At 48.5% G+C, this 12,461-nt stretch overlaps 1 protein-coding gene across 3 annotated transcripts in view; it reads left to right on the forward strand.

The window, feature by feature from the left end:
* The window catches only part of pip5k1bb (phosphatidylinositol-4-phosphate 5-kinase, type I, beta b), a 31,217-nt gene that overhangs the window by 13,145 nt on the left and 5,611 nt on the right, over positions 1-12,461 (forward strand). For all 3 annotated transcript variants that reach the window (XR_009526265.1, XM_060054226.1, XM_060054227.1), the window contains exons 6-11: positions 372-524; positions 930-1,226; positions 8,828-9,036; positions 9,596-9,679; positions 11,292-11,340; positions 11,536-11,620. Coding sequence is in view for 2 of the 3 variants with exons in the window: in XM_060054226.1 (XP_059910209.1) it covers positions 372-524; positions 930-1,226; positions 8,828-9,036; positions 9,596-9,679; positions 11,292-11,340; positions 11,536-11,620 (877 nt within the window). In the remaining variant the exon portion in view is untranslated. The remainder of the gene's footprint in view (positions 1-371; positions 525-929; positions 1,227-8,827; positions 9,037-9,595; positions 9,680-11,291; positions 11,341-11,535; positions 11,621-12,461) is intronic.

Consider the following 12,461-nt stretch of genomic DNA (forward strand, 5'->3'; position numbering starts at 1 on the left):
TTATACATTAATTTAGGGAGACACCACGGCATACTAATTCTTAATGTAGAGAGAACACACTGACACAGGCATACACACTCATACACACACACACACAAACACACAGAAAAAAAACATATAATTGTACCGGACCACCCAGAACAACATATTCCTTTTTTATTTTTTTACCAGTATGAAAGCAAACGTAAATAAACATTTCGTTTTAAACGGCTCACAGGACATACTGTTTATTTGGAATCGCTTTCACGTTGTTTTGCCAACTTTGCGCAAGCCTGTGCCTGCGGACAGCTGGTTTAAATCCCCCTTTGTTTGCTTGTGGTGAGTGTGAAGTCCTCAGTCGTCTCATCCATATTGGGGACTCCTTTCCGCAGTACTCTCTGGTGAACGAGCCTCTAATCGAGCTCTCAAACCCGGGGGCCAGCGGCTCGCTCTTCTACCTGACCAGCGACGACGAGTTCATCATCAAAACGGTCCAACACAAGGAGGCCAAGTTCCTGCAGAGACTGCTGCCCGGTTACTACATGGTGAGTCTGGGGGGGAGAGATGGCTGGGCCGAACGAGGTGCCAGCTGGCATGTTGACAAGCTACACAGGTTTTTTTTTCTTTTATCACACTCATACAGGGTGACGGGTGCCCTAGTTGCAGGTTTGGAACTAAAACCTGAGACTTCCACTTTACTGGACTCTCACTCTCTAGAGAGAGTCATTTTAATAAGAGGAACTTTTTTTGATTCAATAGTTCTCTCACTACTTCAGGGTTCAGTAGTTCATGAGCAAATCCAGACGGTCAACTCAAACCCCCCTCCGGGGTCAGTCAGAGTTGAACTCTCTAGACCTGTGATCGCGGAGCATGACGGTTAGGCTTGTATCCCACTCTCACCGCGTCCATCCTGCTTTCCCACGCCTTCCTCTCCTCCTTCGCCCTCGCAGAACCTGAACCAGAACCCGCGCACGCTGCTGCCCAAGTTCTACGGCCTGTACTGCATCCAGTCGGGCGGCATCAACATCCGCCTGGTGGTGATGAACAACGTGCTGCCTCGCTCGGTGCACATGAACTACATGTACGACCTCAAGGGCTCCACCTACAAGAGGCGGGCCTCCAGGAAGGAGCGGGAGAAGGCCAATCCCACCTACAAGGACCTGGACTTCCAGGACATGCTAGACGGCCTGTACTTTGACACAGAGACCTACAACAACCTCATGAAGACCCTCCAAAGGGATTGCCGGGTAAGGCACTCAAAGCCCCCCCCCCCCCCCCCCCCCCCCCCCCCTCTCGATCCACTCCTCTCCCTCTGGCCTGTCAAGAGGGAGAGGAGTGGAGTGGACTTCACCGGGCGTCCTTCGAAGGTCATGGTTAAACGCTCACCAAACGTTGAGAGGCTCACTCCCTGTCGCCCGGTATTTTTCCAATCCTCCCCCCCCCCACCTCCCCCTGTATTTATTTCTCTCTATCTTCCACTCAGGCGGAGACTGAGTGAAAGCAGAGAAGGATCAAGGTCATTCATTCAATAGTCTGTTATAAGACGTCTCGTCATCTCTAGACCAGGAAGGAGGAAGAGTTGTTGTTATTTCTTTTTATTCTTGATACAACAAAGGTTGTTTCAAGAAGTGTCACTGCCTGTCCCCAGGTAGCTTTCCACTCCAACCTCCCCCTGTATTTATTTCTCTCTATCTTCCACTCAGGCGGAGACTGAGTGAAAGCAGGGAAGGATCAAGGTCATTCATTGAATAGTCTGTCATAAGACGTCTCGTCATCTCTAGACCAGGAAGGAAGAATAGAGTTGTTGTTATTTCTTTTTATTCTTGAAACAACCTTTGTTGTTTCAAGAAGTGTCACTGCCTGTCACCAGGTAGCTTTCAGCTCCAACCTCCCCCTGTATTTATTTCTCTCTATCTTCCACTCAGGCGGAGACTGATTGAAAGCAGGGAAGGATCAAGGTCATGCATTGATTATGAGATATTGATTAGTCTGTTATGAGACGTCTCGTCATCTCTCGACCAGGATGTTATTAGTTTAGTTGATATTATCTCTTTATTCTTGAGACCACATATGAACGCAGTGGCCCCATCATGGTCCCAGTTGGTTCTCAGGCCCGGCCCTGGACGTTCCCAGGCCTTGGTCCCCTCTGATGACGGGACGGCCTGGGCATCATTCACCGGGGTCACCGCCTGTGCCAGGACATCTGGGAGGCGAGGGGTTGTGTTTGGCATGGGGGGGGGGGGGGGGGTGGGAATACACCATGGTTAAAAAAAGATGCAACTCCACCCATGGGAAAGGACCAACCTCAGGCCTCCCGGTCACACAACAGTGTTTACCCATCACGTGAAAGCCAATTCTCTCTCCCTGTTCGTGAGGGCCATTACGCACTTTGGTTAGAACAGCCAGCATGCTCCATGAGTTTGAGGAAGAGTTTTAACCACCAAGGGTTAACCTCTGTCCTTTTTTCTGTCTCTATGGTGGACACCGTCCCCGAGTCTCCAGACAGAGCCTGTCTCTGCTCGGTGTGTTCCTTTTAACGACTCTCTGTGCGGCTGCTGCTGCCGTGTTCCAGTATTTGACAGCCATGACAGCTCATAAAACACACCACTGTGTCATTACGCCATGAGCTGGTAGACAGAGGGACAGAGAGACAGACAGAAACAGAGAAAATTGGTCCGAACAAGTTCTAAAGTTAGACCTCAAAACCGCAATTGATTTAGTTACTTCCACGAGACAAGCAGACAGTTCTCGGTAACTCGAGTAGAAGGAGGAAGGTTTCTCCGATAGCGAGAAGAGACTTTCCTTGGTGTATGCGAGCGGTGATGAAGGACACACAAACAGGCCGACGTGTAACCTGCGTGTGTATGTGTGTCTGTATGTGTGCGTATGTATGTATGTGCGTATGCGCACGTCTGTCTGTCTGTCTGTCTGTCTGTCTGTCTGTCTGTCTGTCTGTCTGTCTGTCTGTCTGTCTGTCTGCGTGCGTGCGTGCGTGCGTGCGTGCGTGCGTGCGTGCGTGCGTGCGTGCGTGCGAGACACGTGATGGTAACGTGAAACGTTGGCAGACCGAGAGAGGATTGGAGAAGTAGTCATCTGTTTGTGTATGATTCGGTTGCCATGCTTTCTCTGCGGTTGCATTCCTCCCACATTCCTGTGTGCAGGAGGATGTTTGCATACCAACCGGGGTGAGACAGAAGGGATGACAGGATGATGCTGTTTGGGTGTTTTGTTTACCCACAAAGCCCATGTTCAAGAGAGTCAGTCTGGCCCAATGTCCCACAAAGTAGCCAGACACCAGACTTGAGATGGTTAGTGTAGATCAGGGATGTGCATGTGGTTCATATATACAGTACGTTCCGCGTGACAGAAATTAGACCATAAGACAGCTACACTCACACATACACACACTCACACAAATCACTGTCGGCATTCAGTGTGTGTGTGTGTGTGCGTGTGTGTGTGTGTGCTTGTGTGCGTGCGTGTGTATCGCGTGTGTGTGTGCGCATGTGTGTTTGCGCGTGCGCATGCATGTGTGTGTGTCTCTGTTTGTTTTTGTATGTGCGTGCGTGTGTGAGGGTATGTATGCGTGTGCGTGCGTTTGTGTGTCGGTTTTTGTGTGTGTGCATGTGTGTGAGTGTGCGTGTGTGTGCATTTGTGATTGTGCGTCTGTATGCATGTCTGTATGTGTGCATGTGTTGTATGTGTGTATGTGTGGCTCCAAATGTCAGAGAGCAAAGTCAAGGCTGAGAGAGACCAGGAAGGAAAACTATGTTCCTTCAGAGCCATGCCAACCTATCAGATATTAGCAGACTCCATCACTGGTGGTAGGAAAGTTGTGACCTCACTGTTTACGACCAGAGCTGCTCTCTGAACAGTCAGCAGGCCCGCGCTTGTCATATGTTCCAGTGGTGTTTTCATTAGGTGGCTGAATATGATCAAAAAATCCTAAAACGACAATCTGTTTGTCGGCGACTTTAGTTGTCGTAGACCCATGTGTGTGGACCCATCCCTAGATCCCTATGTTCATAGTGCTCTGTTACATCAGCAAATCTCCTTTCTTGATTATGTTCCTCTCTTGCCCTTGATTCTGATGTTCTGGTTATATGATTCTCATTTTGTGACTTTTCTGTGTTAGTATCTTGCAAGCAAAACTCCTCGCAGTTGTTTTCCAGGCTATCCTTCTCTGCAGCGGACACTCTGCCTCACCATGGGGGGGGGGGAAGAGGAACTGTGGTTGCAGAACACAGCGCTTTAACACTGCCTACATGTTTTATGACGCACAAGCTTCTCTACTTTGCTCCACTCACTTCTAGCATTTCACCATCTTACCATCACCGCATTTAGACTTTTCTCAATGCTTCCCAATAGTTGCGTTTCCTCAAGTGTGCCCGTAAAGGCAAGCATCAGCTTCCTTTAAAGTTCAAAAGTTTGAAGTGAGAGAGCCTGTGCTCGCGCTCAATCGGAAGGTGACATCATCAGAAGTTTATTCATATTTTGAAGATTAATTTTTTGCTTGGCCAGCAACTTTTCTCCCAAGCAATTTAAAGGCTCTAGCCTATTGGGCAGACACCAGCCGTCACTGCATATAAATGATAACACTTAGAGCACCAGGTTGTGAAAGAGCTTGGGAACTTGAAGGCTGAAGGATTTGGGATAGGGAACATGTGGAAAAAAACTGAAAAGTCTGACAAAACTGGCTGAACTCCATGAGAACATACCTCACGAGTCAATGTTTTCTCTTAACAGTTGGACGGACAGCGTGAAGGTTAAAGTCCAGGGGTGGACGTTGAAGGAGGAGGCGGTTCCACCACTGGCTCCTCTACATACCTGTAGGCCTGTTGTTGGGTGAAGGGGATGGGTTGCATTGAGGTCAGATGGTTTGGTGCTAGCGTCTGTTAGCGACTCCAAACTCTCGCTCGTTTGTTATCATCATAGCATCCTGTCTCTTTCTCCCGAGCGGAAAAAAACAAAGTGCACCCTAAGCAGAAGTTCTCTCTCTCTCTCTCTCTCTCTCTCTCTCTCTCTCTCTCTCTCTCTCTCTCATTCCCTCTCATTCACACTCTTTCTCTCCTAAATTCGATGTCCTCGTTCATTTCTCTCACCCCCTGTCTCTGTTTCCATGAGCCAGCAGCCCTTGGAAGCCTTCTCTCCCGGAGAGGAGCGAGAGAGTGAGAGAGAGAGAGGTTTGCTAGAACAACAAACAGGAGATGTAGGCCGAGTGTGTGTGTGTGTGTGGGGGGGGGGGGGTTGACAGGATGAGAGTCAGGAGTTTCTGCGGGGGGCGATACGGGGGGTTTTCTTTCCGCAGAAGACCTTGTGAAGAGGGATGGGTATTCTCATGCTATACTGGACTCAAGTTCAAGTTTGATTAGTCAGCTACAAAGTCATTCAAAGGCCTGCTCCTAGGGCTTCAGACAATAAGTGATGAAATACACAATATTTATGAGTATAACACAACGATAGACAATGTTCTTTACCGCGTTCATCAATGTATGTTCTATAAAAAAAGACAGGACAGAGTAATGTACACTTGACCAACAATAAAATCAATCACAATCAATAAGCGTTGAGGGTCAGATGTTCCAGAATACCTAACGACTCTAGGAGCATTAGCAGCATTACGGTAATGTGTGTCACTTGAAGGGAATTTAACAAATCACTTTAGCGTTTAACTCGTCATGTGCTCGCTTTAGCGTCACACTGCCGCTGTTGACACCGAAGGAGCGGTCTATTAATACGCTCAGGTGAGTGACAGAGGGAGATAATGGTTCTTCCAGAGCTGCATAGCTCCTCTGATTGGATGAATGGCTGTTGCGCTAAGGCTGTGTTCTGGCTGTCAAGGAGAGTGGAGTTATGATTGTAATGGAGGGAAGGATAGTTCCGTTCTACCTGTTTAAGAAGCAAGTAGCGCAGCACTTACACTGAAGCGCAGCCCAAAGACAAGCATTTAAACATTTCATGGCTTTATTGGATTTCATTTAAGGGAAAGAACAGCCATAATGAGATAAAATATCGAATTAAAGAGGCATGCAGAAGTCTTTTCCTATTAAGTTGGACATGGGGCAGGCATAGACAACATCAACAACAACAACAACAACAACAACAACATACGTAGCCCTTTAAGGTCACAGTTGAACCCCCTGCGGTCTTGGGACGACCCTGACACACTTAGTAGCTACCACCCTCACTTCACTCGGCCAACAACGGAAACAGTGTATTCAAATTAAATCTCTTAAACGATACTCAAACATGAACCCTTAGAACAACAAGCCCCCAGGCGACATAAAAATAGGTTATATCTGACAGACTTTGCTCTCATTAGCCTTTGCTATCAAAGTGGCATGCCTGTAGGCATATGACTCTGTTTGGATTCAGTCTCAGGTACTGGCGGGCTTAGATTATAAACACTTCAGTCGCATCACATCTGTGTGTGTGTCTGTGAGTGTGTGTGGGGGTTTGTGTGTTTGTGTATGTGCGAGCGTTCCCAATGCACTCTTGTATCAAACAATCTTGTGAACGTTTATGAAGAGACGAAGGGATTTGCACCTGCAGTGACAGACCGTGTCTGCGTCAGAGCGTCAGGCTTCAGTGTTCAGGCACTCCATCATAAAGACAGCCATTCTCCGGTCTCACTTCAAGTCACGTCCTGGGACCTCACAGTACACTGGCGTGGTGGGGCTGGGTGGGGTTGACGCGTGCAGCTGGATCCTTTGTGTTGTGATGGCTGGGTGGGTGTGCCTGGTCGCTGCTCCGTCTGGATAGTGGCCCCATAGTGAGGGTGCTCTGTGGGCTGTCTCTCTGTGCGTCTGGCGGCGGTCCGAAGAGGCTGCTGATTGAATGGAGCGGGGGAGTTGGGAAGAAGGGATGTAAATCAGCGATATGGAAAAATCTGATATCCGGAACAAAGACCTGAGTGTTGCTCTGAGTCGCTCATTATGTTTACTGTGTGCATGTTCTCCTGTGTGTGTATGCGTGCGTGTTTTCTGTGTGTGCGTGCGTACGTGTGTGTATTCTGTGTGTGCATATCATATCCGTGTGTGCGAATGCGAGCACGGGAGAGAAGGGAGATATAGCCGTGTTAAACACTGCTGGCCTGTGCGTGTGTCAGTGTGTTTGAGTTGGTCACCGGGAACATTAAAACACATCGAAATACGCTGTAAATAAGTCTTTATTTGTAGGCCTCTATGGAACAGGAATAATTTGAACAAAATATATTTTTCATTAAATATTTGTATTAATGTGGCTCTCATGTAGCCATTGCAATCACATCAAGTAGTTCATTGTGTTTGGTTAAGGCCTCTCTCTCTCCCTTGCTTTCTCTCTCTTTCTATCTCTCTCTTTCTATCTCTTCCTCTTTCTATCTCTCTCACTCTCACTCACTCACTCACTCACTCACTCACTCACTCACTCACTCACTCACTCACTCACTCACTCACTCACTCACTCACTCACTCACTCACTCACACACACGGCATGTGTGTGTGTGTGTGTATGTGTGAGTGGCAGCAGGAAAATATCATACAATAGCACTATTGTTGGCAAAGGATTTAATGGGTTTAGGTTGAATTTTAATTAGTTTACATAAAACATAGAACCATGGCATTGTATAGTGGCAGAGGAGGGGAACTTTGTTTTGTTTGACCGCACACACACGTACACACACACACACACACACACACACACACACACACACACACACACACACACACACACACACACACACACACACACACACACACACACACACACACACACACACACACACACACCTACACACACGCACGTGCATACACTCAATGCCATTGCAGAAACCAACCACCACTAGTGGCAGCTTGGACCCATTCCTTGCATGCTGCCCCCCCCCACCCTCCCCCCCCCCACCCTCCCCCACCTCCTCCTTTCTCCCTCTAGTATAGTCATGTGACCATGCGCTAAGTGAAGGAGACATGGCGTCAGAGAGGGACCCTGGGAAAATGGGTGAAAGAGTCCTCAGTGGGGTCAGTGCGTAACTCTGGGCTAGCTGTGACGACGGCCCACCTTGTTGATCTGCTCAGTCCTCCTCCAGACCGAGATCTATGTCTCTCTGAGGCTTTGCGGCGCCAAAGTTGTTTGGCTAAAGCAACACGTGGTGTAACGTTGCCCTTCAGGTGAGCTAAAGGTGAAACACATGTGACACACCGACCAGCCACCAGAGCCAACACTCTCCTCAGTGTGCTCTGTCTTGGCAAACAGCTCAGGACTCGAAACAAACACCATTGGTTTCGTTTGCATACGTTTCTAAAACACCAAACACCTCTTATCCCCAATGTGCAACCGATCAAACGTAACGTATCCCAGTGCCAACATGGAAATACTCCTGGAGAGTATGGGGGCCGATCCCAGGAGTGCAGAGGAGCTTAAATCCCACCGGAGTCAAGGAGTAACGCAAAGCACTGCACGACCCCTGATGCATCCTAATAACCCCCATGTCTCTCCTCTTCCTACCTTCTCTCCTCTTCTCCAACCTCCTCCACCTCCCTCTTCTTCATTCCTCCTCCATCTTCTCCTCCCTCCCTCCCCTCCAACCCTCCACTATCTACTCCCCTCTCCCTACTCCCCATCCCCTTATCCCCTACTTCTCTCCACCTCCCCCCTACCTCCTCCACCTCCCCTCTCCTCCCTCCACCTCCTCTCCTCACCCCTCCTTCCTCCTCCCTCCGCCTCCCCTCCTCCTCCCCCATCCCCTCCTCCTCCTCTCCCTCCCTATCCTTCCCTCCTTCTCCCTCCCTTCTCCTCCCCTCCCCCCTCCTCCTCTCCCCTCCCTCCTCCTCCCTCCTCCTCCCTCCTCCCCCCTGCTCCCCCCTCCCAGGTCCTGGAGAGCTTTAAGATCATGGACTACAGCCTGCTGCTGGGGGTGCACGTGCTGGACCAGCAGCAGAGGGAGGGCGGGGAGGCGGGGCCTGCCCTGGGGGGCGGGGACGGCAAGCGGCCTGTGGTGCAGAGGGTGCTCTACTCCACCGCCCTGGAGTCCATCCAGGGGGACGGCAAGGCGGCCGAGGCCCTCACCACGGACCACACGTGAGTGGGGCTCCTGCACAGACGCACACACGGACGCACACACACATCAGAAAGACACAAACAGATAGTCGCTGAACGGCAGACACACGCACAGACTCGCACTCAGACAGAAAGAGAAACACACAGACACACACACACACACACACACACACAGACGTTAGTGTATACACACGCAGGCACACACACACACACACACATATTCAAGCGCTCACACGCATGCATGCACACACACGTACACACACAATGGTGCACGTGCGTGCCTTTCGCCTACGTGGGCGACTGAAGCAGCCTTAACAGTAATCCTCCCATCTATAACCATAGCTACACTTCATACAAACACAGTTTCTGTTTTCAATCGCCCGTGCAGACCAGGGCAATTGTTCTAAAAGCTGTCAGAATAAACAATCGGAGACGTGAGAAAGCACAACACCACAATGTCAACGGGATCCAGGGTGCTGAGCAGACAATGACTGGCATGTTTGTCTTGACTGACTGCATTCACGCAGCTGGTGTCAATGACTCCATCTCCGTCACAGCCTATTTTTAACCTTTTTCCTAGGATGGGCGGAATCCCGGCGAAATCGCACAAAGACGAAAAGCTGCTTATATTCCTGGGAATAATCGATATTCTGCAGTCATACAGGTACGGCGGCTTACAGACTGTGACATCCGCAGGAACACTGTGGAAACCATTATGGAAGACTCATTTTCAGTTAACGTGATGAAAAAAAAATCCAATGTGTGTACCTGAACAGTGAGAAAAGTATTGTATAATCCCGTTGAGAATAATCATACGATACAGATGAATAATATACAGATATACAATATAGATTATTTTATGAACCACTCACCTGGGTGATGCGGGATGAAATGCCTCACTCAAGACCTATAGATGTTTCCCTGTAGATGGAGTGACTAAATCACTTTTTCAAGGGACATTCTAGTCTTTTTTCTTTTAAAGTGTAATTCCGACGAAAATTTAACCCAGGGTCTTTGTTTTGGCGAAGGGTCCCTGTCGTGCCTGATTTCACAACAGGGACCCTTAGATACTGCAGAGGTTTGGTGCTATTTATATCAATATTGGTGGTTAAAAAATGCAGATTTGGAAGTGTTTGCGGTGCCCCTTACCAATAACATGGAGGCCAAACATTGCGCCGGGCAAACTCTATACTAGATTTTCAATGAAAAAAGTATCTGGAGGGCTTATTTGATGGGTATACATGCCAAAACAAAGACCCTGGCTTAAATTTTGCTTCAACAACATTACACAACTCACAGTGGTCTATACAAGTCTTCTCTGGTCACAGATGTTTGTGATCAATACTAAGAGTGAAACGAGAGAGGGATGGGATGAATGTGTAACAGACCAGCCTTTCATTCATTAATAGTATAAATTACATCATCCGAAGGTCTCAACGATTGCATTTAAATCCTTGGCGTTAAAGAGATTTAAAGGGGACCTATTATGCTTTTCGACTTTTATGACCTATAAACGTTGTCATAATGATTGATAGTCATGTTTAACCATACACAAAAAACGATGTAGATTTTCGGGAAACTTTTCCTCTCATCTGGGCGCTTTCAGCATTCTCTGTCAACGTTCGGTTTCGTCCTTCTCCGCCCCCTCGCCCCCCTCCTGCCAACCCAACTCCGTTGTGATTGGTTACCTTCCTTGAAGCGCGTGCGCGGGCAGATTTGACCAGGCATATGGGGGCGCGGCAGGAGTGCCTCTACGTAGATGATTTCCCGGAAATGTGAACAAGTGAATCGCAAACGTTGTTCCGAGTGTTTAGCGCTCTGCACAGCCACCCCAGACTGTCAGCAGGGAATACGTTGAAATGCATGTACGTCATTATTTGACACTTTAGTATGGTTAAACATGACTATCAATCATTATAACAACGTTTATAGGTCATAAAAATCGAAAAAGCATAATAGGTCCCCTTTAAAGTGATAAACTCAAAGTAGGCTGCTATGTTTGTGTTGATGCCTGCTGTCTTTGTTGTTGTATGTCTGTAAATTGTTGAGTGTTTTTTGTCCTGTAATGTACTTTTAGGACCCCCTCGAAAACGAGAGGATTCCTCTCAAGGGGTTTATCCTACGCAAATAAAATTTCTGAAAAGAAGGCTTGATTGATCTGTCTTAGCCCTTCATTTCTGATCCAAGTCACAAACTCTGCGTCATGTCATCAGGCCTCGCTTTCACTGCTGTTAGAACAATTCCAGACGATTTCACGACATGGTTCTTCTCCCCAGGTTCATCAAGAAGCTGGAGCACTCGTGGAAAGCGCTGGTTTACGACGGCGTAAGTTGGCATGAGCACACTCACACATCTGCTGATGAACATGATGATGAACGGGGCTGTTCATTCATTCACATTATCGCAAAAAAACCCTCCAAGGTTTAAACTGTCCTCTCTCTCTCCCTTTCTCTCTCTCTCTCTCTCTCTCTCTCTCTCTCTCTCTCTCTCTCTGTGTCTCTCTCGTTCTCTCCCCCCCAGGACTCGGTCTCGGTGCACCGGCCTGGTTTCTACGCCAACCGCTTCATGAAGTTCATGAGCACGCGGGTGTTCCGGAAGACGCAGAGTAAGTCAACATAAGAACCCGGTCCGAAGTCAGTCGACGCAAAGGGGAGGCGCAAAAGGGACTCGTTTAGGATTACATGAGCAGCACAATAAATGGGTGTCTGGTCACGTGACGTCGTTCATGTGGACTATAAATTGGTACTATGGGTGCACTCACACTAGGCCATCTGGCCGTGGCCATGGCCGTTTTCACACCTAACCGTGCTCAAATCTGCCAGTGTGAGTGTGGCCAGTCTGGCCAGGCCAGGCCAACTTGGCCACTTGGGAGAGGTGTGCTGCTACGGTACGGGCCGCCACGGTACAGATGCCGTGGCCAGGCCACAGTTGCGACGGCCAACGGCCATGGCCAGATGGCCTAGTGTGAATGCAGGCCAGAGAACAATGGGGCCAGTTGAGCACAGCCAGAACAAGCTCAATAGTAGTACCATAATTTCTTCAGCACAAGATGCGCGATCAATGGGCCTAGTTCAAATGACTCCACACACAATTGGCTGCTTGCCGTCACTTCCCTGTCGTCATAGTGTTAAACCAGCCAATAGCGCGCCAGGGGGAAAAGCCAACTTGGTGATTGGCTCCCGCAAAAACGAATCGGAAGCAGAAAGAAATGTATTGCTCTTCTCCAGGCCCCCAGGAACAGTGAATACCGTCAATTCATGGAGTCCCAAAAGTAGATATCGTCGTTCACTCCAATAAAAGTGGGGAACAGGAATGTGTCTCCGCAAAAAAAGTCTGGTTATCAATCAAAGGCTAATAATTATATTTATACCATGTTCTAATAAAAATTAAGTTTTCTCTTTTCAAAACGCCTCCATAACTCTATCTTTACAGAGGACGTTGACGTT

This window comes from Gadus macrocephalus, chromosome 6 (assembly GCF_031168955.1).
Source record: "Gadus macrocephalus chromosome 6, ASM3116895v1".
Classification (NCBI taxonomy): Eukaryota; Metazoa; Chordata; class Actinopteri; order Gadiformes; family Gadidae; genus Gadus; species Gadus macrocephalus.